This window comes from Phyllobates terribilis, unplaced genomic scaffold (assembly GCF_046119375.1).
Source record: "Phyllobates terribilis strain yellow unplaced genomic scaffold, ASM4611937v1 Scaffold_2253__1_contigs__length_149528, whole genome shotgun sequence".
In the NCBI taxonomy this organism is placed as follows: Eukaryota; Metazoa; Chordata; class Amphibia; order Anura; family Dendrobatidae; genus Phyllobates; species Phyllobates terribilis.
The window spans coordinates 106,341-132,936 of NW_027365011.1; the positions used below are offsets into that span (position 1 = coordinate 106,341).

General features: G+C 54.3%; 1 protein-coding gene across 1 annotated transcript in view; it reads right to left on the minus strand.

The window, feature by feature from the left end:
- Positions 1-4,637, minus strand: part of LOC141245901 (dynein heavy chain domain-containing protein 1-like) — a 105,980-nt gene extending 101,343 nt beyond the window's left edge. The window contains exons 1-4 of the mRNA XM_073669095.1: positions 4,541-4,637; positions 4,169-4,398; positions 360-597; positions 105-262 (exon numbers count right to left, since the gene is read on the minus strand). Of these exons, the coding sequence (XP_073525196.1) occupies positions 105-262; positions 360-597; positions 4,169-4,398; positions 4,541-4,637 (723 nt within the window). The remainder of the gene's footprint in view (positions 1-104; positions 263-359; positions 598-4,168; positions 4,399-4,540) is intronic.
- Between the last annotated feature and the right edge of the window lie 21,959 nt (positions 4,638-26,596).

The following is a 26,596-nucleotide window of genomic DNA, read 5'->3' on the forward strand; positions in this document are numbered from 1 at the left end:
CATTCTCATACCGCACCATACAGATATCTCTTCCTGAGGCCTCTATCATTCTCCTCAAATGTTGCTGACCCCGGTGCTGTTACCCTTGGCTTCTGATATCTTACCTTGTGTGCACATGTAGAAAATGATGAGATTTCAGTGGAGACCCCTCTGAAGATCTCCAGAGCTTGTGCTAGGTCGTAGATCAGGGAATGAGACTTGTCATCCACCTCTGAGGTCAGGAAGACCAGGATATCCTGTAATATGATAGCCAGGCCTGGACCTGACAGATATGGTGTCACTACAAATTCTCGGTGGGTTCTTTCTACCCCATGTATGAGTGTCCTCTGATCTGTCTGAGCAGCGATCATCCTTCTTACCAGTCAGTGTGTGGAGGAGCTCGCAGCTGACTTTCATCATGGCTGTGGTAACATAATCCTTCAGTCCATGGACTTGTCGTTCCCACTGCTGAAGTTTAAGAATCAGGTCTTCATAATCTCGAGAAGAACTTCCTCGTAGATTCTCCAGAATGTGAGGAGACCAGGACTTGACATAGCGGTGGATGTCAGACAGCCAGGAGTGCTCCTCACAAAACGCCCTGACCTCTAGAAGAGAGTCCTGCAGAAAAAGAGATATCGGGAGGCCAAGAGCTGAAACCCACCAGGCAAGGAGGTCCCTGAGTAAACCCTCTGTGAGCAGCCTCTCATGCCCATGTGTGAACACAGGTGACTGCAGCCTCTCCTGACCACACACTGTCCCTGCAGCCTCTCCTGACCACTCACTGTCCCTGCAGCCTCTCCTGACCACTCACTGTCCCCGCAGCCTCTCCTGACCACTCACTGTCCCCGCAGCCTCTCCTGACCACTCACTGTCCCTGCAGCCTCTCCTGACCACACACTGTCCCTGCAGCCTCTCCTGACCACACACTGTCCCCGCAGCCTCTCCTGACCACTCACTGTCCCTGCAGCCTCTCCTGACCACTCACTGTCCCCGCAGCCTCTCCTGACCACTCACTGTCCCTGCAGCCTCTCCTGACCACACACTGTCCCCGCAGCCTCTCCTGACCACTCACTGTCCCTGCAGCCTCTCCTGACCACACACTGTCCCTGCAGCCTCTCCTGACCACACACTGTCCCCGCAGCCTCTCCTGACCACTCACTGTCCCCGCAGCCTCTCCTGACCACACACTGTCCCTGCAGCCTCTCCTGACCACACATACTGTCCCTGCAGCATCTCCTGACCACTCACTGTCCCTGCAGCGTCTCCTGACCACACACTGTCCCTGCAGCGTCTCCTGACCACACACTGTCCCTGCAGCGTCTCCTGACCACACACTGTCCCTGCAGCGTCTCCTGACCACACACTGTCCCTGCAGCGTCTCCTGACCACTCACTGTCCCCGAAGCCTCTCCTGACCACACACTGTCCCCGCAGCCTCTCCTGACCACTCACTGTCCCTGCAGCCTCTCCTGACCACACACTGTCCCTGCAGCCTCTCCTGACCACACACTGTCCCCGCAGCCTCTCCTGACCACTCACTGTCCCCGCAGCCTCTCCTGACCACACACTGTCCCTGCAGCCTCTCCTGACCACAGACTGTCCCTGCAGCCTCTCCTGACCACACACTGTCCCTGCAGCCTCTCCTGACCACACACTGTCCCTGCAGCCTGTCCTGACCACACACTGTCCCTGCAGCCTCTCCTGACCACACACTGTCCCTGCAGCCTCTCCTGACCACACACTGTCCCTGCAGCCTCTCCTGACCACACACTGTCCCTGCAGCCTCTCCTGACCACACACTGTCCCCGCAGCCTCTCCTGACCACTCACTGTCCCCGCAGCCTCTCCTGACCACACACTGTCCCTGCAGCCTCTCCTGACCACACACTGTCCCCGCAGCCTCTCCTGACCACTCACTGTCCCCGCAGCCTCTCCTGACCACACACTGTCCCTGCAGCCTCTCCTGACCACACATACTGTCCCTGCAGCATCTCCTGACCACTCACTGTCCCTGCAGCGTCTCCTGACCACACACTGTCCCTGCAGCGTCTCCTGACCACACACTGTCCCTGCAGCGTCTCCTGACCACACACTGTCCCTGCAGCGTCTCCTGACCACACACTGTCCCTGCAGCGTCTCCTGACCACTCACTGTCCCCGAAGCCTCTCCTGACCACACACTGTCCCCGCAGCCTCTCCTGACCACTCACTGTCCCTGCAGCCTCTCCTGACCACACACTGTCCCTGCAGCCTCTCCTGACCACACACTGTCCCCGCAGCCTCTCCTGACCACTCACTGTCCCCGCAGCCTCTCCTGACCACTCACTGTCCCCGCAGCCTCTCCTGACCACACACTGTCCCTGCAGCCTCTCCTGACCACACACTGTCCCTGCAGCATCTCCTGACCACACATACTGTCCCTGCAGCCTCTCCTGACCACACACTGTCCCTGCAGCCTCTCCTGACCACACATACTGTCCCTGCAGCCTCTCCTGACCACACACTGTCCCTGCAGCCTCTCCTAACCACACACTGTCCCTGCAGCCTCTCCTGACCACACATAGTGTCCCTGCAGCCTCTCCTGACCACACACTGTCCCTGCAGCCTCACCTAACCACACACTGTCCCTGCAGCCTCTCCTGACCACACATAGTGTCCCTGCAGCCTCTCCTGACCACACACTGTCCCTGCAGCCTCTCCTGACCACTCACTGTCCCTGCAGCCTCTCCTGACCACACACTGTCCCTGCAGCCTCTCCTGACCACACACTGTCCCTGCAGCCTCTCCTGACCACAGACTGTCCCTGCAGCCTCTCCTGACCACACACTGTCCCTGCAGCCTCTCCTGACCACACACTGTCCCTGCAGCCTCTCCTGACCACACACTGTCCCTGCAGCCTCTCCTGACCACACACTGTCCCTGCAGCCTCTCCTGACCACACACTGTCCCTGCAGCCTCTCCTGACCACACACTGTCCCTGCAGCATCTCCTGACCACAGACTGTCCCGGCAGCCTCTCCTGACCACACACTGTCCCTGCAGCCTCTCCTGACCACACACTGTCCCTGCAGCCTCTCCTGACCACTCACTGTCCCTGCAGCCTCTCCTGACCACACACTGTCCCTGCAGCCTCTCCTGACCACACACTGTCCCCGCAGCCTCTCCTGACCACTCACTGTCCCTGCAGCCTCTCCTGACCACACACTGTCCCTGCAGCCTCTCCTGACCACACATACTGTCCCTGCAGCCTCTCCTGACCACACACTGTCCCTGCAGCCTCTCCTGACCACACACTGTCCCTGCAGCGTCTCCTGACCACACACTGTCCCTGCAGCCTCTCCTGACCACACACTGTCCCTGCAGCCTCTCCTGACCACACACTGTCCCTGCAGCCTCTCCTGACCACACATACTGTCCCTGCAGCCTCTCCTGACCACACACTGTCCCTGCAGCCTCTCCTGACCACACACTGTCCCTGCAGCGTCTCCTGACCACACACTGTCCCTGCAGCCTCTCCTGACCACACACTGTCCCTGCAGCCTCTCCTGACCACTCACTGTCCCTGCAGCCTCTCCTGACCACACACTGTCCCTGCAGCCTCTCCTGACCACACACTGTCCCTGCAGCCTCTCCTGACCACACACTGTCCCTGCAGCCTCTCCTGACCACTCACTGTCCCTGCAGCCTCTCCTGACCACACACTGTCCCTGCAGCCTCTCCTGACCACACACTGTCCCTGCAGCCTCTCCTGACCACACACTGTCCCTGCAGCCTCTCCTGACCACACACTGTCCCTGCAGCCTCTCCTGACCACACACTGTCCCTGCAGCCTCTCCTGACCACACACTGTCCCTGCAGCCTCTCCTGACCACACACTGTCCCTGCAGCCTCTCCTGACCACACACTGTCCCTGCAGCCTCTCCTGACCACACACTGTCCATGCAGCCTCTCCTGACCACACACTGTCCCTGCAGCCTCTCCTGACCACACACTGTCCCTGCAGCCTCTCCTGACCACACACTGTCCCTGCAGCCTCTCCTGACCACACACTGTCCCTGCAGCCTCTCCTGACCACACACTGTCCATGCAGCCTCTCCTGACCACACACTGTCCCTGCAGCCTCTTCCTCTAATGCTCAGTTGCTCTCAGCAGTCTCTCTTGAACATGATGCTTTTGTGAGCCCTCTTTCTCACCTCGAGCAGTCTCTGCAGCTTCTCTTGAGCCTCCTGGATAGAGCCGTCCATGTGGAGCATGTGGGGCAGACACTGGAAGTTCTGGGGGAGGTAATGCGCCCTCTGCTGGTGGCCCTCAATCTTCAGCTCTCCCAGTTTTGGCATTTCTTTGCATTCACCAGGTGGCAGGGCAGCCGCTGAAACAACCTGACGAAGATTCTGCCCACCAAGGATGGGGGGCACAGGAGGTCCTAAAACAGAAGCTTCCATTCTGAATAATGCAGTGAGCGTCTACGTACAGATCTCAGGGTGCTACTCGGAGCACTGGGTACCCCACCCAATCATTAGCGCCCCCTTATTTGTAACACATCAGTATCTGCTGTGGTACGTTACCGTGTTCTGTGGAACGATGTGTCATGACCGATTCCTGGTCTCCTGAATCCATCACCTGCGGATGAAGACATAATCCCCAGATCATTTGGAGGTCCATGAGGCCTACGACAAGCGCCCGATCCTCTCACCCCGCATTAAACGATTGCACTGGATCATGTGCACTGATTACTAAATTAGAAAAGCATGGAGATGAGCGGCGCCAGAGGGCCCTGCTTATCCAACACTTAAGTTCCAACCACCAACAGCCCACGCTGAGAAACCATTAATATCTCCATCAAGACAGGCGGCAGCGAGGGCTCTCATTATTATGGAAGACAGTATAAAGCCCTCGCTGACCGGAGTACGGACGCAGATGCCACCCACAGAGGTCCTGACATCGCTGGAAGCAGAGTCCTCCTTCATTCTCTCTTGTAAAAAGCAAAATTGAATTTATTTCTGTTTAACATGGACTGGACCAACGGAGATAGGAGAACATCTTCTGCTCCACACCTGTGACCACAGCATCACCGGCTGCGAGACACGTTGTGATGTACGGATGTGAAATGGAACAAGGGATAGGACACACCAGGATCCATCAGTCAGAAGGGCTGGACTGGCCATCGGGTAAATATGGCAAATACCGGATGGGCCGGTCCAGCCATGGGCCATATCAGCCCCGTGCTCCATCCCTTACTCTGGCAGGTCGCAGAATACTAAAGGAGGGATGTGGGGGGCCATCATACTATATGAGGGCTGTTGGGGACCATCATACTATATGGGGGCTGTAAGGGACCATCATACTATATGAGGGCTGTGGGGGACCATCATACTATATGAGGGCTGTGGGGGGGCATCATACTATATGAGGGCTGTGGGGGACCATCATACTATATGAGGGCTGTAGGGGACCATCATACTATATGAGGGCTGTGGGGGACCTTCATACTATATGGGGGCTGGTTGTGGGGGACCATCATACTATATTGGGGCTGATTGTGGGGGACCATCATACTATATGGGGGCTGATTGTGGGGGACCATCATACTATATGAGGGCTGTGGGGGACCATCATACTATATGGGGGCTGGTTGTGGGGGACCATCATACTATATGGAGGCTGTTTGTGGGGGACCATCATACTATATGGGGGCTGATTGTGGGGGACCATCATACTATATGAGGGCTGTGGGGGACCATCATACTATATGAGGGCTGTGGGGGGCCATCACACTATATGAGGGCTGTGGGGGACCATCATACTATATTGGGAATATGGGGGACCATCATACTAAATGGGGGCTGTGGGGGATCATTACAGTAGATGGGGAATATGGAGGACCATCATACTATATGGGACTGTGGGGGACCATCATACTATATGAGGGCTGTGGGAGGCCATCATACTATATGAGGGCTGTGGGGGACCATCATACTATATGAGGGCTGTGGAGGGCCATCATACTATATGAAGGCTGTGGGGGACCATCATACTATATGAGGGCTGTGGGGGGCCATCATACTATATGAAGGCTGTGGGGGACCATCATGCTATATTGGGTATATGGGGGACCATCATACAAAATGGGGGCTGTGGGGGATCATTACACTAGATGGGGAATATGGAGGACCATATGGGGGATGTGGGGGAACATCATACTATATGGGACTGTGGGGGACCATCATACTATATGGGACTGTGGGGGACCATCATACTATATGAGGGCTGTGGGAGACCATCATACTATATGAGGGCTGTGGGGGCCATCATACTACATGAGGACCGTGGGGGACCATCATACTATATGAGGGCTGTGGGGAACTCTATGGGAAGTCTATGGGAAACTTGAGCATTTTTCGGGCGGTTACATTGGCGACTCTGGTTTTTATACTAAACAAAGATCCTACTGTGTTTTTTTTACGTTATTTTTTAAGACAAATGCATTCAGTGGGAAATCTCATTTTAACATTTTACAACCTTATCTGGCCATGTGGTGTGTGACACATCATCAGACATGTTTCATTTATGATGGAGTGACTCTGAAAGTCACAAAGCCTATTTTTATAGGGCCATCAGGCGGCACTTACGGTTCTTAAAGGGCCATCAGTCGGCCCTCGCTGTTGTTATAGAGCCATCAGCCGGCTATGCTTTGTTGTTCCCATTATTAACGAGTGGGTCTCCTATACTGTTATTGCATATGCAGTGACTGCAAGGGCTACCAAAAATTTGGAGGCACTCCAATGCCGCTTGCAAGAGACGTAGAGGTCAGAAAGACTCCTAAAAACAATGTTCCCATTAATAGGAAGTGGGTCTCCCATACTGTTTGCCTATGCAGTGAAGCAACGACTGCGAAAAATTTGCAGGAACTCCAATGCCTCTTGCAAGAGACATAGATACGCTGATATGGTACATATGGTGGTGATATGCTGATATGGTGATGAATGATGGGAATGCGGAGAAGAGGGTGGGCAAGAGCAAATAGACAAAATCAGGAAGCGTATATGACGCGCCCCCTGGGACATATTCCTTTTTGAGGGGAATACCCGGTACCGGATCAGATGGGGGGTTGTAGTCTCCGAGCGGCTGTGACCCGGTCCCGTGCCCAGGGCGTCAAGCTAAGTGTTATGTGGCAGTCCTACAGATGTTATAAAAGTTCTTTTGTGTCGACTACGCCACCCGTTGTGATGCGGTCACTGTGGCCGCCGCTGCAGCAGGGTCCGCTGAGGCTGATGGTGGATGTGCAGCTTGGTGGGATAACCCCCAACGGGAGGGGTATAGCCTCAGAGGGGACAGGCGCAGAGGATGGGGGTTGTGGTGGTGCAGTGCAGCCGGCAATGAAGACAGACTCGGGTTATGCAGTTAAGGGAGTTTACTTACTGCTGATGTTTCGGTCACTCCAGCTGTTAGTGACCACCCGAGCCGTGCTGCGTCCACCAGGTCCTGGATCCAGCCAACCCCCAAACAAGTCCGGAGCGTGGCCCTGAGCTCTCCCTCTGTCCTTTCTTCAGCCGTCCCCACCAGTGATTCACCTAGGTCCAGCTCCCTCGGGCCTTCTTTTGGGACACCCTTGGCCCTGGGTTCCCTGACCCTCCATGTGGTGTGCCTTCGGGGTGAATGTGGTGGGTGACCGTGACAGACACTGCCCACGGTCTCCGGTCTCTGGCTGGGGAATGTCTTTGCCCCCACCAGCTTGGGTTCCGGTACCCTCTTGCTGACTCCTCACCCGGTGCTCTAATTTTGGGTTCTTGGGTCCCTTCAGTCTTCCCCCTCTGGGTCTTTCTCTTTCTTTCTCCTCTCTCTCTCTCCAGGGCTGCTGTTTCCTTCTCTCTACTTGTTCTCAGCGTCTGACCCTGATCTAAGTTGGTGCCCTCCTTATATATCCCTCTATGTGTGAGCTCAGGTGACCAGCACCCAATGAGCTCCTATCACTACCCAGACTGCTCCCCCTATCTGCCCCTACACTACATGGGATGTACCACCCCCCTCCCACTCCAGCCAGGAACAGGCTCGGTTGTACCTGCACATTTCTAAGTGGGAGTACCGTCGGCCTGCTCCTCTGGAATGGGATGTATGTAGTGCATGCAGTCTATCTGAGCTCAGTTCCACACTCCTTCCTTACCCGGGAGTGGAATATCACACCTCTGGGTTGAGGTGCAATACCCCTGTAGCAGCCGAATCCTCAGGGTGCTACATTCCCCCCTGGTAAATCACAGCACGTCCTCGGGCTGTAAGACATAAAACACCAAAAACAAACAAATTTTTTTTTTTCATAAACATAACCATATAAAACATTATATAAAACAGTAAATATATATATATAAATAACATTCTCGTCGTCTCTTGTTTCTGGTTCCTCCTCCGGACACTGTGCAACGTGTGTCCGGGAAAAGTGCGACAGTCTCTTAGAAAAATCTGGTTTTCTTATAAAACCGGTAGGGGGCGCCCTAGAAAGCGCAACTATGTACAGGGGAATTTGGCCGTTCTCAGTCCCCGGCCAAGTAAAGGGAAAGGGATGGCTGCTCACAGTCCTCAGCCTGGTTTGGGTAGGGGACACACGGGTTAAACTGTTCACTGGTCCCAACGGGGACTAAACTTTAAAGCAGCCACGGTTACTTGGGTACCCCGACAGGTAACTATATACAGTCCTTTGTACTATCTCAGTCATAGTACCTTCTAGCCTTGAACCCGTCCGGGTCTTCTGGCTCCTCCTCCCTACACCGCAACTCCTCCTCTGTCAGGCGATGCACGTGGAGGGCGTAAGGTCCCTTGGCACACTTGTGCCGGGTGAACGTTACCTCGTCACCGACGTAGAGGTCACGGCCTTTGTGACCCTCCGGCAGGTGGGACTCGACATCCCGTCGGGTAACGAAGACGTCACCCATGGTGTTCCGGTCCTTTATGAAGCCCCACCCATGCTGCGCATTAAACTTTATTACCGTCCCGATGGTACGGGGACGATTTGCTGCACAGGGGTCCCTTCTGGTCCGACTCTTTTGCTCCGCGCTGCGGGTCTGGGTCCATTTCTCTCTGACCCGCCTCTCCTCCCGTTCTCTCTTAAACTCTGCCAGCTGTTGACGGCAACACTCTGTGCGTTCAGCTGCAGCTGCCCGAGTCTCTCCGGTGAACCCCATCAAATCTTCTCCCGTGGGGTCCCACACGAATTGGGCTTCTGCTAGAGGAGGCGAGACCCGAGTCACGGGCTTTGGAGCCGGGATCAGGGGCTCACACAGGGAACCTAACTTCTTTTGTCGCTCCAGTTCCAAGAATTCTTCGGGCCAGATGAAAGGCCGCCCGTCCGGCCACGCTAGCTGGCTGAAGGGGTCCTCTCCCAGATATGGCACCCTTGGTGTTTCGGGTGCGGGCGCCATGGTGGGGGCGCCCAGGTTACCCAGGCCTTGCGGCCAGGCCGGGGGCATCTGGAAGGTAAATGGAACTGTTAACACGGCGGCGCCCTGGGCTACCTGGCCTTGCGACCAGGCCGGAGGCTCCGCGGAGGTAGATGGCTCGGCTGGGGATGCGGCGCCCGGAAACGCTAGGCCCTGCGACCAGGCCGGAGGCTCCTCTTCCTTCGCCACGCTCCGGGTCACGACGCGTGACGTCACCGGGGTCGCGACGGCGGCTTCCGGTCGGGGCCTAGTCGGTGGCGGTGTCATGGCGGTCTCGGGTACGGCCGGGGGACCTTCGGGCTCTGCGACGGGGAGCTGGGGCAGATAAGCGGTCTTCCGGTATGGGGTATAGGCGTCCCCCTTACCTGCTGCCATGCGTCTCGCTCCCTCTTCTGCGCCGTCTCCGGCCTTGGGTCCTCCCGCGTCATCCGCAGAGGCAGTCGGTGTCTTCTTCCAAGGGAGCGGGTTCCGTGGACGGGTTCCAGCTTGCTGGGCCATCTCCCGGCCCCACTCCGCCAGGATCTCCCTCTGCACTCGGGCCATCCTTCCCGCGAGGCCCTCCAGGGCACTCCGCGCGCACTCCCGATCTCGGGGAAGCTGCGCCAGGATCTCCGCTAAGCCTAGCGGGGTTGTTGACTCCAGCAGGCTCCTGACCATCGGGTCGGTGCTGCTCTGCTCTCCTCTTTCTTCCTTTTGCAGGCTCCTGGCCAGCGGGCCGGTGCTGCGCTGCTGCCGCTCCATTCCCGGGTCTACTCTTCCTCTCCTCGACTCCGGGTGCTCTCGCTCTGGACACCTTGCCTCCGGGTGCGCTCGTTCTAGACTGCTCCAAGCGACACCCATCTTCTCTCTTCCCTTTCGTCTCCTCCCACTTCGAGGGCGGTCCCGGGGCAACTCGGTGACTGTCAGCTCCAGGGGGAGTTCTTTCACGCTGACAGACACCTCCAGCATCACAGTCTCTGTTGGTGGGGGCGGTTTCCACTTTTGGCGCCATTTTCTGTCCTGGCCCACGATGGGATGTGGCCTCTTGCTCTCCTTTGGCACGCCCATAATGGCGTCCGCTGCTCTTCCAAGGCGGGAAATCTGCGGTTTTGGCGGGAAGCGTCGCCCAGTGGCGGGAAACTCTGCAGATGGCGGGAACAAGCTGGAAATGGCGGACAATCGGCGGGAAACGACTGGTGATGGAGTCCGATGGCGTGGACCCTCCGGAACCGGCGGGAGACTTCTTTCTGAGGTAAACTTGCACTTTTCTTCAAGCACGCAGTACCCGGGTGTTGCGGGCACGTAATCCTGCCGACTACGCCAAAGTTGACGCGCCCCCTGGGACATATTCCTTTTTGAGGGGAATACCCGGTACCGGATCAGATGGGGGGTTGTAGTCTCCGAGCGGCTGTGACCCGGTCCCGTGCCCAGGGCGTCAAGCTAAGTGTTATGTGGCAGTCCTACAGATGTTATAAAAGTTCTTTTGTGTCGACTACGCCACCCGTTGTGATGCGGTCACTGTGGCCGCCGCTGCAGCAGGGTCCGCTGAGGCTGATGGTGGATGTGCAGCTTGGTGGGATAACCCCCAACGGGAGGGGTATAGCCTCAGAGGGGACAGGCGCAGAGGATGGGGGTTGTGGTGGTGCAGTGCAGCCGGCAATGAAGACAGACTCGGGTTATGCAGTTAAGGGAGTTTACTTACTGCTGATGTTTCGGTCACTCCAGCTGTTAGTGACCACCCGAGCCGTGCTGCGTCCACCAGGTCCTGGATCCAGCCAACCCCCAAACAAGTCCGGAGCGTGGCCCTGAGCTCTCCCTCTGTCCTTTCTTCAGCCGTCCCCACCAGTGATTCACCTAGGTCCAGCTCCCTCGGGCCTTCTTTTGGGACACCCTTGGCCCTGGGTTCCCTGACCCTCCATGTGGTGTGCCTTCGGGGTGAATGTGGTGGGTGACCGTGACAGACACTGCCCACGGTCTCCGGTCTCTGGCTGGGGAATGTCTTTGCCCCCACCAGCTTGGGTTCCGGTACCCTCTTGCTGACTCCTCACCCGGTGCTCTAATTTTGGGTTCTTGGGTCCCTTCAGTCTTCCCCCTCTGGGTCTTTCTCTTTCTTTCTCCTCTCTCTCTCTCCAGGGCTGCTGTTTCCTTCTCTCTACTTGTTCTCAGCGTCTGACCCTGATCTAAGTTGGTGCCCTCCTTATATATCCCTCTATGTGTGAGCTCAGGTGACCAGCACCCAATGAGCTCCTATCACTACCCAGACTGCTCCCCCTATCTGCCCCTACACTACATGGGATGTACCACCCCCCTCCCACTCCAGCCAGGAACAGGCTCGGTTGTACCTGCACATTTCTAAGTGGGAGTACCGTCGGCCTGCTCCTCTGGAATGGGATGTATGTAGTGCATGCAGTCTATCTGAGCTCAGTTCCACACTCCTTCCTTACCCGGGAGTGGAATATCACACCTCTGGGTTGAGGTGCAATACCCCTGTAGCAGCCGAATCCTCAGGGTGCTACATATACCCATGTGTGGGTGTGAAGGGGTGCATGGGAATAGAGTTAGACCTACCAAAAAAAAGACACTGGATCTGAGTTTATGTTACCCTGTTATCATTCGGTGGTGTTGAGAAGTCTGGCCCAATCCAGCCCTTCTTCATTTTTAGAAGAATCAGCCTGTCAGCATTCTCAGATGACAGACGGATGCGCCTGTCGGTTATAATTCCACCAGCGGCACTAAAAACCCGCTCTGATAAAACGCTGGCGGCAGGGCAGGCCAGGACCTCCAAGGCGTAGAGACCCAGTTCATGCCACGTGTCCAGCTTGGATACCCAATAATTATAAGGCACAGAGGAATCACGGAGGACAAAACTTTGCACTCCTTGAGAGAGTACCCCTCACCTCAGAGAATGTGCGATGGGAGGGTCTGAAAAAACTGTCCCAGAACATTGACAGTGTTCCCCTTCCTCTGCTGCATTGCATTTGTGGCTCAGGAGCACTTTATAGGGTGGTGTATACCTGTAAGGAGGCACAGGGAGCACTTTATAGGGTGGTGTATACGAGTAAGGAGGTACAGGCGTCACTTTATAGGGTGGTGTATACCTGTAAGGAGGCACAGGGTGCACTTTATAGGGTGGTGTATACCTGTAAGGGGGCACTTTATAGGGTGGTGTATACCTGTAAGGAGGCACAGGGGGCACTTTATAGGGTGGTGTATACCTGTAAGGAGGCACAGGGGGCACTTTATAGGGTGGTGTATACCTGTAAGGAGGCACAGGGAGCACTTTATAGGGTGGTGTATACGAGTAAGGAGGTACAGGCGGCACTTTATAGGGTGGTGTATACCTGTAAGGAGGCACAGGGTGCACTTTATAGGGTGGTGTATACCTGTAAGGGGGCACTTTATAGGGTGGTGTATACCTGTAAGGAGGCACAGGGGGCACTTTATAGGGTGGTGTATACCTGTGAGGGGGCACTTTATAGGGTGGTGTATACCTGTAAGGAGGCACAGGGTGCACTTTATAGGGTGGTGTATACCTGTAAGGAGGCACAGGGGACACTTTATAGGGTGGTGTATACCTGTAAGGAGGTACAGGCGGCACTTTATAGGGTGGTGTATACCTGTAAGGGGGCACTTTATAGGGTGGTGTATACCTGTAAGGAGGCACAGGGGGCACTTTATAGGGTGGTGTATACCTGTAAGGAGGCACAGGGTGCACTTTATAGGGTGGTGTATACCTGTAAGGAGGCACAGGGACACTTTATAGGGTGGTGTATACCTGTAAGGAGGCACAGGGTGCACTTTATAAGGTGGTGTATACCTGTAAGGTGGCACAGGGGGCACTTTATAGGGTGGTGTATACCTGTAAGGAGGCACAGGGGGCACTTTATAGATTGGTGTATATCTGTAAGGAAGCACAGGGGGCACTTTATAGGGTGGTGTATACCTGTAAGGGGGCACAGGAGCACTTTATAGGGTGGTGTATACCTGTAAGGTGGCACAGGGGGCACTTTATAGGGTGGTGTATACCTGTAAGGAGGCACAGGGGACACTTTATAGGGTGGTGTATACGTGTAAGGAAGCACAGGGGCACTTTATAGGGTGGTGTACACCTGTAAGGAGGCACAGGGTGCACTTTATAGTGTGGTGTATACCTGTAAGGAGGCACAGGGGCACTTTATAGGGTGGTGTATACCTGTAAGGTGGCACAGGGGGCACTTTATAGGGTGGTGTATACCTGTAAGGAGGCACAGGGGGCACTTTATAGATTGGTGTATATCTGTAAGGAGGCACAGGGGCACTTTATAGGGTGGTGTATACGTGTAAGGAAGCACAGGGGCACTTTATAGGGTGGTGTATACCTGTAAGGAGGCACAGGGTGCACTTTATAGTGTGGTGTATACCTGTAAGGAGGCACAGGGGCACTTTATAGGGTGGTGTATACCTGTAAGGTGGCACAGGGGGCACTTTATAGGGTGGTGTATACCTGTAAGGAGGCACAGGGGGCACTTTATAGATTGGTGTATATCTGTAAGGAGGCACAGGGGCACTTTATAGGGTGGTGTATACCTGTAAGGAGGCACAGGGGGCACTTTATAGGGTGGTGTATACGTGTAAGGAGGTACAGGCGGCACTTTATAGGGTGGTGTATACCTGTAAGGAGGCACAGGGGGCACTTTATAGGGTGGTGTATACGTGTAAGGAGGTACAGGCGGCACTTTATAGGGTGGTGTATACGTGTAAGGAGGCACAGGGGGCACTTTATAGTGTGGTGTATACCTGTAAGGAAGCACAGGGGCACTTTATAGGGTGGTGTATACCTGTAAGGAGGCACAGGGGGGCACTTTATAGGGTGGTGTATACGTGTAAGGAGGCACAGGGTGCACTTTATAGTGTGGTGTATACCTGTAAGGAGGCACAGGGGGGCACTTTATAGGGTGGTGTATACGTGTAAGGAGGCACAGGGTGCACTTTATAGGGTGGTGTATACCTGTAAGGAGACACAGGGGCACTTTATAGTGTGGTGTATACCTGTCAGGGTGCACTTTATAGGGTGGTGTATACGTGTAAGGAGGCACAGGGGCACTTTATAGGGTGGTGTATACCGGTAAGGAGGCACAGGGGGCACTTTATAGGGTGGTGTATACCTGTAAGGAGGCACAGGGTGCACTTTATAGTGTGGTGTATACCTGTAAGGAGGCACAGGGGGCACTTTATAGGGTGGTGTATACCTGTAAGGAGGCACAGGTGGCACTTTATAGGGTGGTGTATACCTGTAAGGAGGCACAGGGTGCACTTTCTAGTGTGGTGTATACCTGTAAGGAGGCACAGGGAGCACTTTATAGGGTGGTGTATACCTGTAAGGAGGCACAGGGTGCACTTTATAGTGTGGTGTATACCTGTAAGGGGGCACAGGGTGCACTTTATAGGGTGGTGTATACCTGTAAGGAGGCACAGGGGCACTTTATAGTGTGGTGTATACCTGTAAGGAGGCACAGGGGCACTTTATAGGGTGGTGTATACCTGTAAGGGGGCACAGGGGGCACTTTATAGTGTGGTGTATACGTGTAAGGAGGCACAGGGGCACTTTATAGTGTGGTGTATACCTGTAAGGAGGCACAGGGGCACTTTATAGGGTGGTGTATACCTGTAAGGAGGCACAGGGGGCACTTTATAGGGTGGTGTATACCTGTAAGGAGGCACAGGGAGCACTTTATAGGGTGGTGTATACCTGTAAGGAGGCACAGGGGGCACTTTATAGGGTGGTGTATACCTGTAAGGAGGCACAGGGTGCACTTTATAGGGTGGTGTATACCTGTAAGGAGGCACAGGGGCACTTTATAGGGTGGTGTATACCTGTAAGGTGGCACAGGGGGCACTTTATAGGGTGGTGTATACCTGTAAGGAGGCACAGGGAGCACTTTATAGGGTGGTGTATACCTGTAAGGAGGCACAGGGGGCACTTTATAGGGTGGTGTATACCTGTAAGGAGGCACAGGGTGCACTTTATAGGGTGGTGCATACCTGTAAGGTGGCACAGGGGGCACTTTATAGGGTGGTGTATACTTGTAAGGAGGCACAGGGAGCACTTTATAGGGTGGTGTATACCTGTAAGGAGGCACAGGGTGCACTTTATAGTGTGGTGTATACGTGTAAGGAGGCACAGGGGCACTTTATAGGGTGGTGTATACCTGTAAGGTGGCACAGGGGGCACTTTATAGGGTGGTGTATACCTGTAAGGAGGCACAGGGGCACTTTATAGGGTGGTGTATACCTGTAAGGAGGTACAGGGAGCACTTTATAGGGTGGTGTATACGTGTAAGGAGGCACGGGGGCACTTTATAGTGTGGCGTATACCTGTAAGGAGGCACAGGGGGCACTTTATAGGGTGGTGTATACGTGTAAGGAGGCACAGGGGGCACTTTATAGGGTGGTGTATACGTGTAAGGAGGCACAGGGACACTTTATAGGGTGGTGTATACCTGTAAGGAGGCACAGGGGGCACTTTATAGGGTGGTGTATATGAGTAAGGAGGCACAGGTGGCACTTTATAGTGTGGTGTATACGTGTAAGGAGGCACAGGGGGCACTTTATAGGGTGGTGTATACGTGTAAGGAGGCACAGGGGGCACTTTATAGGGTGGTGAATACCTGTAAGGAGGCACAGGCAGCACTTTATAGGGTGGTGTATACGTGTAAGGAGGCACAGGGGGCACTTTATAGGGTGGTGTATACGTGTAAGGAGGCACAGGGACACTTTATAGGGTGGTGTATACCTGTAAGGAGGCACAGGGGGCACTTTATAGGGTGGTGTATATGAGTAAGGAGGCACAGGTGGCACTTTATAGTGTGGTGTATACCTGTAAGGGGGCACTTGATAGGGTGGTGTATACCTGTAAGGGGGCACTTTATAGGGTGGTGTATATGAGTAAGGAGGCACAGGGGGCACTTTATAGTGTGGTGTATACCTGTAAGGGGGCACTTGATAGGGTGGTGTATACCTGTAAGGGGGCACTTTATAGGGTGGTGTATATGAGTAAGGAGACACAGGTGGAACTTTATAGGGTGGTGTATACGTGTAAGGAGGAACAGGGGCACTTTATAGGGTGGTGTATACCTGTAAGGGGGCACTTTATAAGGTGGTGTATACGTGTAAGGAGGCACAGTGTGCACTTTATAGGGTGGTGTATACATGTAAGGGGGCACTTTATAGAGTGGTGTATACGAGTAACGGGGCACAGGGGGCACTTTATAGGGTGGAGTATACCTGTAAGGAGGCACAGGGGGCACTTTATAGAGTGGTGTATACCTGTAAGGAGGCAAAGGGGGCACTTTATAGAGTGGTGTATACGAGTAAGGAGGCAAAGGGGGCACTTTATAGGGTGGTGTATATGTGGCACCCCAGGTGTCTGGTTTCCACAGTAACAGCAATGTTATGTCTGAGAGCAGGTGGGAGGTCTCTTGGTCAGGAATCCTATGCATGCCACACCTCCTGCCCAGTCCTGGGAGGGGAAGAACTTCCCCTGTATAAACCTGGGGCTGAGGCAGGGTTAGAGAGTTGAGAGGGAGAGTTCAGCCAGGAGGGCTGACAGGGAGCTGTGGCTCCGGCCGGGCCCAGCTCCTGGGCCATGCCAGAAGTAGAGAAGAGAAGCAGCATAGGAAGAAACAACAGGAGCTCTGTGGGAGCAGTGTTACAAAGAGTCAGGGGCTGGCAGCTGCAGAGCTCGCCCTGACTGAGAAGATTTCTTACCGGACCCGGAGTCCGAGGCTGTGGGGACTAACTCCTACCCAGCAGCAGAATCCGTCAGGCAGGGGATTTCAGGTCCTCTGGCCAAGAAACCCGAAGGCACGGTCACACGCATGGGACCAGCACCGCCGTCGTGGAGCGGAAGCTACTAGAAGGCCCCGAGTCACCGGCCATACGGGTGAGCACCACACGGTACACTCAGGGACGTGGGCTACTTATATCCGCTTCTAGCAAGGTAGCCAGAAGAGTACAGTCAGTTTGGGAGGCCTACAACTCCGCCTGGCCAGGGGAGATCCCATCTGCTCAAGGACTGACCAGGCCCCGTTCGCTAGCAAGTACTCCGGGAGGGTCTATCGTTGTTACCAGTAAAGACCCTGAATTACACCGCACCGTCTCTGAGTGGTTCCTGCTACCCCCATCTTCCACGTCGGCTGCCCTGAGGCCATACCCCTCCCGTTGGGGGTTATACTATCACGCTGCACAATTCTACACCGGCCTCAGCGGTCTGCCCTGCAGCGGCAGCTCCATAGCTGCAAATCAACGGGTGGCGTAGTCGACACTCAAATAACATCTATCAAGACTGCCACACACTGAGTTTGACTCCCTGGGCACGGACCGGGTCCCCGCCACTCGGAGACTACAACCCTCATCTGATCCGGTTCCGGGTAAGCCCCGTGCGCGAGACGCTGCACGACACAGCAGGCCCAGGGGCGCGTCAACTTTTGGCGTAGTCGGCAGGATCTCGTGCCCGCAACCACCGGGTACTGCGTGCCTGAAAAGCAAAGACTGTTCAAACTTACCAGTGGTGAGGTTTCCCGCCATCCGGCGCCATCTTCTGCCTTCTTCCCGCCATCCGCGAAGTTTTCCCGCCATCCGGCGTCATCTTCGGCCTTCTTCCCGCCATCCGTGGAGTTTTCCCGCCATTGGACGCCATCTTGAGGACGCCGCGCGGGAAGAAGAGGGGCGTGGACTCCGAAAGCGCGCGAGAACTGAAGCCCCGCCTCACGTCCGGACGTTGCGTAAGGTCCTGGAAGGAGCCCAGCAGACGCCGACGTCACCGGAGCGCGACGGAAGGTCCTCAACCCTGACGATCTACTGCGGAGCCGCGGCCTACGGAACAGGATCATCGCAAGGTAGGCCACGGTCCACTAGGGGGGAGGAAGATGTCGGATGCGGAGGAGAGCTTCACTGCCTCAACCCCCGCCAGCGCCACCGCTGCTGCAGTTATGCCCTTCACCATGCCCTATATCCCGGGAGCAGCTTGGCTACCCCAGTACTCAGGGGAGTCACATACCCTGCATGACTTTAGAGAAAAGCTGGATAGCCTCTTCCAGGTGTACCCCCTCACAGAGGAGCAAAAGTGAGCATCCTGGTGGCCCAATTAACCGGGGCAGCCCAAAGGGAGGTAAAGTCCTGGCCACCTGGGAGGAGGACTGTCGCAGAGATACTAACCCAGCTAACCGAGGAGGAGCTGCAGTACTACCAATACGAGGAAAGCCAAGAGGACCCGGACGGGTCTGAGGACTACCCTCAGGAGGGAGCACAAAGAGGACATAGCTACTGAAGGGAAGTAGCGTGAATAAAGAGCTGTAAATAGTTACCCGTAAGGGTACAAGGACTGCTTCTAATTAAAATATGGTCCCCGTTGGGATTAGTGAATTGTTCCCCATGTGCCCCTATCTTAAACCAGGCTGAGGACTGTGAGCAGCCATTCCTTATCCCCACTGGCCGAGGACTGAGAGCGGCCATATCCTGTAAATAATTATGTGTTTCTAGTAATTTATGGGAGTCTTTGGTGGATTTGCCGGGAATCCTTTGTACATAGTTGGAGCGTAACCCAGGACGGACTAAAGACTGTTAAGGACTCGGGGCAGGACAGACCCCTACCTGGTTACGTCTCCCTGTTTTGGTGAAATGGACACCTTGCTTTTCTTCAAAGACTGCGCCCGGTTGCGGACACGCCGTAACCATCTTTATGTGTTTTTCTTATTATACTATTATTGTTTATACCTTGTTATGTTTAAAAATATGTTTAGTTCCGGAGTACTAAATTTCACTAGGGGGGAATGTGGCACCCCAGGGGTCTGGTTTCCACAGTAACAGCAATGTTATGTCTGAGAGCAGGTGGGAGGTCTCTTGGTCAGGAATCCTATGCATGCCACACCTCCTGCCCAGTCCTGGGAGGGGAAGAACTTCCCCTGTATAAACCTGGGGCTGAGGCAGGGTTAGAGAGTTGAGAGGGAGAGTTCAGCCAGGAGGGCTGACAGGGAGCTGTGGCTCCGGCCGGGCCCAGCTCCTGGGCCATGCCAGAAGTAGAGAAGAGAAGCAGCATAGGAAGAAACAACAGGAGCTCTGTGGGAGCAGTGTTACAAAGAGTCAGGGGCTGGCAGCTGCAGAGCTCGCCCTGACTGAGAAGATTTCTTACCGGACCCGGAGTCCGAGGCTGTGGGGACTAACTCCTACCCAGCAGCAGAATCCGTCAGGCAGGGAATTTCAGGTCCTCTGGCCAAGAAACCCGAAGGCACGGTCACACGCATGGGACCAGCACCGCCGTCGTGGAGCGGAAGCTACTAGAAGGCCCCGAGTCACCGGCCATACGGGTGAGCACCACACGGTACACTCAGGGACGTGGGCTACTTATATCCGCTTCTAGCAAGGTAGCCAGAAGAGTACAGTCAGTTTGGGAGGACTACAACTCCGCCTGGCCAGGGGAGATCCCATCTGCTCAAGGACTGACCAGGCCCCGTTCGCTAGCAAGTACTCCGGGAGGGTCTATCGTTGTTACCAGTAAAGACCCTGAATTACACCGCACCGTCTCTGAGTGGTTCCTGCTACCCCCATCTTCCACGTCGGCTGCCCTGAGGCCATACCCCTCCCGTTGGGGGTTATACTATCACGCTGCACAATTCTACACCGGCCTCAGCGGTCTGCCCTGCAGCGGCAGCTCCATAGCTGCAAATCAACGGGTGGCGTAGTCGACACTCAAATAACATCTATCAAGACTGCCACACACTGAGTTTGACTCCCTGGGCACGGACCGGGTCCCCGCCACTCGGAGACTACAACCCTCATCTGATCCGGTTCCGGGTAAGCCCCGTGCGCGAGACGCTGCGCGACACAGCAGGCCCAGGGGCGCGTCATATACCTGTAAGGGGGCACTTTATAGGGGGTTGTATACCTGTAAGGAGGCACAGGGGGCACTTTATAGGGTGGTGTATACCTGTAAGGAGGCACAGGGGGCACTTTATAGGGTGGTGTATACCTGTAAGGAGACACAGGGAGCACTTTATAGGGTGGTGTATACCTGTAAGGGGGCAGAGGGGGGCACTTTATAGGGTGGTGTATATCTGTAAGGAGGCACAGGGGACACTTTATAGGGTGGTGTATACGTGTAAGGGGGCACTTTATAGAGTGGTGTATACGAGTAAGGAGGCACAGGTGGAACTTTATAGGGTGGTGTATACGTGTAAGGGGGCACAGGGGGCACTTTATAGAGTGGTGTATACGAGTAACGGGGCACAGGGGGCACTTTATAGGGTGGTGTATACCTGTAAGGAGACACAGGGAGCACTTTATAGGGTGGTGTATACGTGTAAGGAGGCACAGGGGCACTTTATAGTGTGGTGTATACGTGTAAGGAGGCACAGGGGACACTTTATAGAGTGGTGTATACGTGTAAGGAGGCACAGGGGGCACTTTATAGAGTGGTGTATACGTGTAAGGAGGCACAGGGGGCACTTTATAGTGTGGTGTATACGTGTAAGGAGGCACAGGGGCACTTTATAGTGTGGTGTATACCTGTAAGGGGGCACTTTATAGGGTGGTGTATACGTGTAAGGAGGCACAGGCAGCACTTTATAGGGTGGTGTATACGTGTAAGGAGGCACAGGGGACACTTTATAGAGTGGTGTATACGTGTAAGGAGGCACAGGGGGCACTTTATAGAGTGGTGTATACGTGTAAGGAGGCACAGGGAGCACTTTATAGGGTGGTGAATACCTGTAAGGAGGCACAGGGGACACTTTATAGAGTGGTGTATACGTGTAAGGAGGCACAGGGAGCACTTTATAGGGTGGTGAATACCTGTAAGGAGGCACAGGGGACACTTTATAGAGTGGTGTATACGTGTAAGGAGGCATAGGGGGCACTTTATAGGGTGGTGTATACGTGTAAGGAGGCACAGGGGGCACTTTATACGGTGGTGAATACCTGTAAGGGGGCACTTTATAGGGTGGTGTATACCTGTAAGGGGGCACAGGGGGCACTTTATAGGGTGGTGTATACCTGTAAGGGGGCACTTTATAGGGTGGTGTATACCTGTAAGGAGACACAGGGAGCACTTTATAGGGTGGTGTATACCTGTAAGGAGACACAGGGAGCACTTTATAGGGTGGTGTATACCTGTAAGGAGGCAAAGGGGGCACTTTATAAGGTGGTGTATACCTGTAAGGGGGCACTTTATAGGGTGGTCTAAACCTGTAAGAGGGCACAGGGGCACTTTATAGGGTGGTCTAAACCTGTAAGAGGGCACAGGGGCACTTTATAGTGTGCTGTATACGTGTAAGGAGGCACAGGGACACTTTATAAGGTGGTGTATACCTGTAAGTGGGCACAGGGGGCACTGTATAGGGTGGTGTATACCTGAAAGGGGACACAGGGGGCACTTTATAGGGTGGTGTATACCTGTAAGGAGGCACAGGGGTCACTTTATAGGGTGGTGTATACGATTAAGGAGGCACAGGGAGCACTTGATAGGGTGGTGTATACGTGTAAGGAGGCACAGGCGGCACTTTATAGGGTGGTGTATATGAGTAAGGAGGAACAGGGGCACTTTATAGGGTGGTGGATACGTGTAAGGGGGCACTTTATAGGGTGGTGTATACGTGTAAGGAGGCACAGGGGGCACTTTATAGGGTGGTGTATACCTGTAAGGGGGCACTTTATAGGGTGGTGTATACCTGTAAGGAGGCACAGGGGGCACTTTATAGGGTGGTGTATACGTGTAAGGAGGCACAGGCAGCACTTTATAGGGTGGTGTATACCTGTAAGGAGGAACAGGGGCACTTTATAGGGTGGTGAATACCTGTAAGGGGGCACTTTATAGGGTGGTGTATACCTGTAAGGAGGCACAGGGGGCACTTTATAGGGTGGTGTATACGTGTAAGGAGGCACAGGCAGCACTTTATAGGGTGGTGTATACCTGTAAGGAGGCAAAGGGGGCACTTTATAAGGTGGTGTATACCTGTAAGGGGGCACTTTATAGGGTGGTCTAAACCTGTAAGAGGGCACAGGGGCACTTTATAGGGTGGTGTATACCTGTAAGAAGGCACAGGGGCACTTTATAGGGTGGTGTATACGTGTAAGGAGGCACAGGGGGCACTTTATAGTGTGGTGTATACGTGTAAGGAGGCACAGGGACACTTTATAAGGTGGTGTATACCTGTAAGTGGGCACAGGGGGCACTGTATAGGGTGGTGTATACCTGAAAGGGGACACAGGGGGCACTTTATAGGGTGGTGTATACCTGTAAGGAGGCACAGGGGGCACTTTATAGGGTGGTGTATATCTGAAAGGGGACACAGGGGGCACTTTGTAGGATGGTGTATAACTGTAAGGAGGCGCAGGGGCACTTTATAAGGTGGTGTATATCTGTAAGGAGGCACAGGGGCACTTTATAAGGTGGTGTATATCTTTAAGTAGGCACAGGGGGCACTTTATAGGGTGGTGTATATCTGTAAGGAAGCACAGGGGCACTTTATAAGGTGGTGTATATCTGTAAGGAGGCACAGGGGGCACTTTATAAGGTGGTGTATATCTGTAAGGAGGCACAGGGGGCACTTTATAGGGTGGTGTATATCTGTAAGGAGGCACAGGGGCACTTTATAGGGTGGTGTATACCTGTAAGGTGGCACAGGGGGCACTTTATAGGGTGGTGTATACCTGTAAGGAGGCACAGGGGGCACTTTATAGTGTGGTGTATACCTGTAAGGAGGCACAGGGGGCACTTTATAGTGTGGTGTATACCTGTAAAGGGGCAAAGGGAGCACTTGATAGGGTGGTGTATACCTGTAAGAGGGCATAGGGGGCACTTTATAGGGTGGTGTATACCTGTAAGGAGAAACAGGGAGCACTTTATAAGGTGGTGTATACCTGTAAGGAGGCAAAGGGGGCACTTTATAAGGTGGTATATACCTGTAAAGAAGCACAGGGGGCACTTTATAGGGTGGTGAATACCTGTAGGGGGCACTTTATAGGGTGGTGTATACCTCTAAGGAGGCACAGGGGGCACTATATAGGGTGGTGTATACCAGTAAGGAGGCACAGGGGGCACTTTATAGGGAGGTGTATACCTGTAAGGAGGCACAGGGGGCACTTTATAGGGAGGTGTATACCTGTAAGGAGGCACAGGGGGGCACTTTATAGGGTGGTGTATATCTGTAAGGAGGCACAGGGGGCACTTTAAAGGGTGGTGTATACCTGTAAGGAGGCACAGGGAGCACTTTATAGGGTGGTGTATATCTGTAAGGAGGCACAGGGGGCACTTTAAAGGGTGGTGTATACCTGTAAGGTGGCACAGGGGGCACTTTATAGGGTGGTGTATACCTGTAAGGAGGCACAGGGGGTACTTTATAGGGTGGTGTATACCTGTAAGGAGGCACAGGGGGGCACTTTATAGGGTGGTGTATATCTGTAAGGAGGCACAGGGACACTTTATAGGGTGGTGTATACCTGTAAGGAGGCACAGGGGGGCACTTTATAGGGTGGTGTATATCTGTAAGGAGGCATAGGGACACTTTATAGGGTGGTGTATACCTGTAAGGGGGCACAGGGGGCACTTTATAGTGTGGTGTATACCTGTCAGGGGGCACTTTATAGGGTGGTGTATACCTGTAAGGAGGCACAGGGGCACTTTATAGGGTGGTGTATACCTGTAAGGAGGCACAGGGGCACTTTATAGGGTGGTGTATACCTGTAAGGAGGCACAGGGGCACTTTATAGGGGGTTGTATACCTGTAAGGAGGCACAGGAGCACTTTATAGGGTGGTGTATATGAGTAAGGAGGCACAGGGGGCACTTTAAAGGGTGGTGTATACCTGTAAGGAGGCACAGGGGGCACTTTATAGGGTGGTGTATACCTGTAAGGAGGCACAGGGGGTACTTTATAGGGTGGTGCATACCTGTAAGGAGGCACAGGGGGCACTTTATAGGGGGTTGTATACCTGTAAGGAGGCACAGGGGACATTTTATAAGGTGGTGTATACCTGTAAGGAGGCACAGGGGGCACTTTATAGATTGGTGTATATCTGTAAGGAGGCACTTTATAGGGTGGTGTATACGTGTAAGGAGGCACAGGCGGCACTTTATAGATTGGTGTATATCTGTAAGGAGGCACTTTATAGGGTGGTGTATATCAGTAAGGGGGCACAGATGGCACTTTATAGGGGGTTGTATACCTGTAAGGAGGCACAGAGGGCGCTCTATAGGGTGGTGTATATCTGTAAGGGAGCACAGGGGGCACTTTATAGGGTGGAGTATACCTGTAAGGGAGCACAGGGGGCACTTTATAGGGTGGTGTATACCTGTAAGGGGGCACATGGGGCACTTTATAGGGTGGTGTATACCTGTAAGGGGGCACTTTATAGGGTGGTGTATACCTGTAAGGAGGCACAGGGGCACTTTATAGTGTGGTGTATACCTGTCAGGGGGCACTTTATAGGGTGGTGTATACCTGTAAGGAGGCACAGGGGCACTTTATAGTGTGGTGTATACCTGTCAGGGGGCACTTTATAGGGTGGTGTATACCTGTAAGGAGGCACAGGGGGCACTTTATAGGGGGTTGTATACCTGTAAGGAGGCACAGAGGGCACTCTATAGGGTGGTGTATATCTGTAAGGTGTAGCACCCTGAGGATTCGGCTGCTACAGGGGTATTACACCTCAAGCCAGAGGTGTGGTATTCCACTCCCGGGTAAGGATGGAGTGTGGAACTGAGCTCAGTAGGCTGCATGCACTACATACATCCCATTTCCGGGGGACAGACCAATGGTACTCCCACTAGAGAAATGTGCAGGTACGACAGTGTCTGTCCCTGGCTGGAGTGGGAGGGGGGGTGGAACATCCCAGTAGTGTAGGGGCAGATAGGGGGAGCAGTCTGGGTAATGCTAGGAGCTCATTGGGTGCTGGTCACCTGAGCTCACACATAGAGGGAGTATATAAGGTGGGAACCATCTTAGAACAGGATCTTTTGTAGAGGTTTGGTCTGAAAGTCAACAGCCAGCTCCAAGGCCAAGAGAGAGAGAGGGAAAAAAGAAGGACCCAGAGGGGGAGAAGAGGGAACTCCAAGAACCCAAAATTAGACCAGAGGGTGAAGAGTTGGCACAAGGGTACCGGATCCCAAGCTGGTGGAGGGCACTAATCCTCAGCCAGAGACCGGAGGTCGTGGGCAGGATCTGCCACGACCACCCACTAAATCCACCCGGAAGGCAAACCAAGAATAGGGTCAGGGAACCCAGAGACAAGGGTTTTACCAACAAGAGGCCCGAGGGAGCCGGACTTAGGTGGATCCCTGGTGGGGAAGGCCAGAGAGAAGGACAAGTCAGAAAGGGAGCTCAGGAACACGCTCCAGAATCACCTGGGGGTTGGCCGAGTCCAGGACCTGGTGGACGCAGCACGGCTCGGGCGGTCACTCAAGGCCGGAGTGACCAGAACAACAGCAGTAAGTAAAGACCCTGAACTGCACAGCCCGACTCTGAGTCTTATTACCACCCTCACTGCACCACCACAACCACCACCCTCTACAACTGACCCCCTGAGGCTATACCCCTCCCGTTGGGGGTTATACTACCCGAAGCTGCACACACACCACCAGCCTCAGCGGACCCTGCTGCAGCGGCGGCCGTATTGACCGCAAATCAACGGGTGGCGTAGTCGAAACGAAAGAACATCCAGCAACATCTGTAGGACTGCCACACACTGAGCTTAACACCCTGGGCACGGACCGGGTCACCGCCACTCGGAGACTACAACCCCCATCTGATCCGGCTCCGGGTATCCCCCAAACAACACTGGCCCAGGGGGCGCGTCAACTTTGGCGTAGTCGGCAGGATAACGTGCCCGCAACAACCGGGTACTGCGTGCCTGAAGAAAAGTTCACCGTTACCTCAAAAAGAAGTCTCCCGCCGGTTCCGGAGGGTCCCCGCCAACGGACCCCATCACAGGTCGTTTCCCGCCGGTTGTCCGCCATTTGCAGCTTTTTCTCGCCATCCATGGAGTTTCCCGCCACTGGGAGACGATTCCCGCCATTTCCAAAGATTTCCCGCCTTGGAAGAGCGGACGCCATTATGGGCGTGCCAGAGGGTGGCAAGAGGCCACCTCCCATCGTGGGCCAGGTCGAAGAATGGCGCCAAAAGCGGAAACCGCGCCCACCAACAGAGACTGTGATGCTGGAAGTGTCCATCAGCGTGAGAGAACT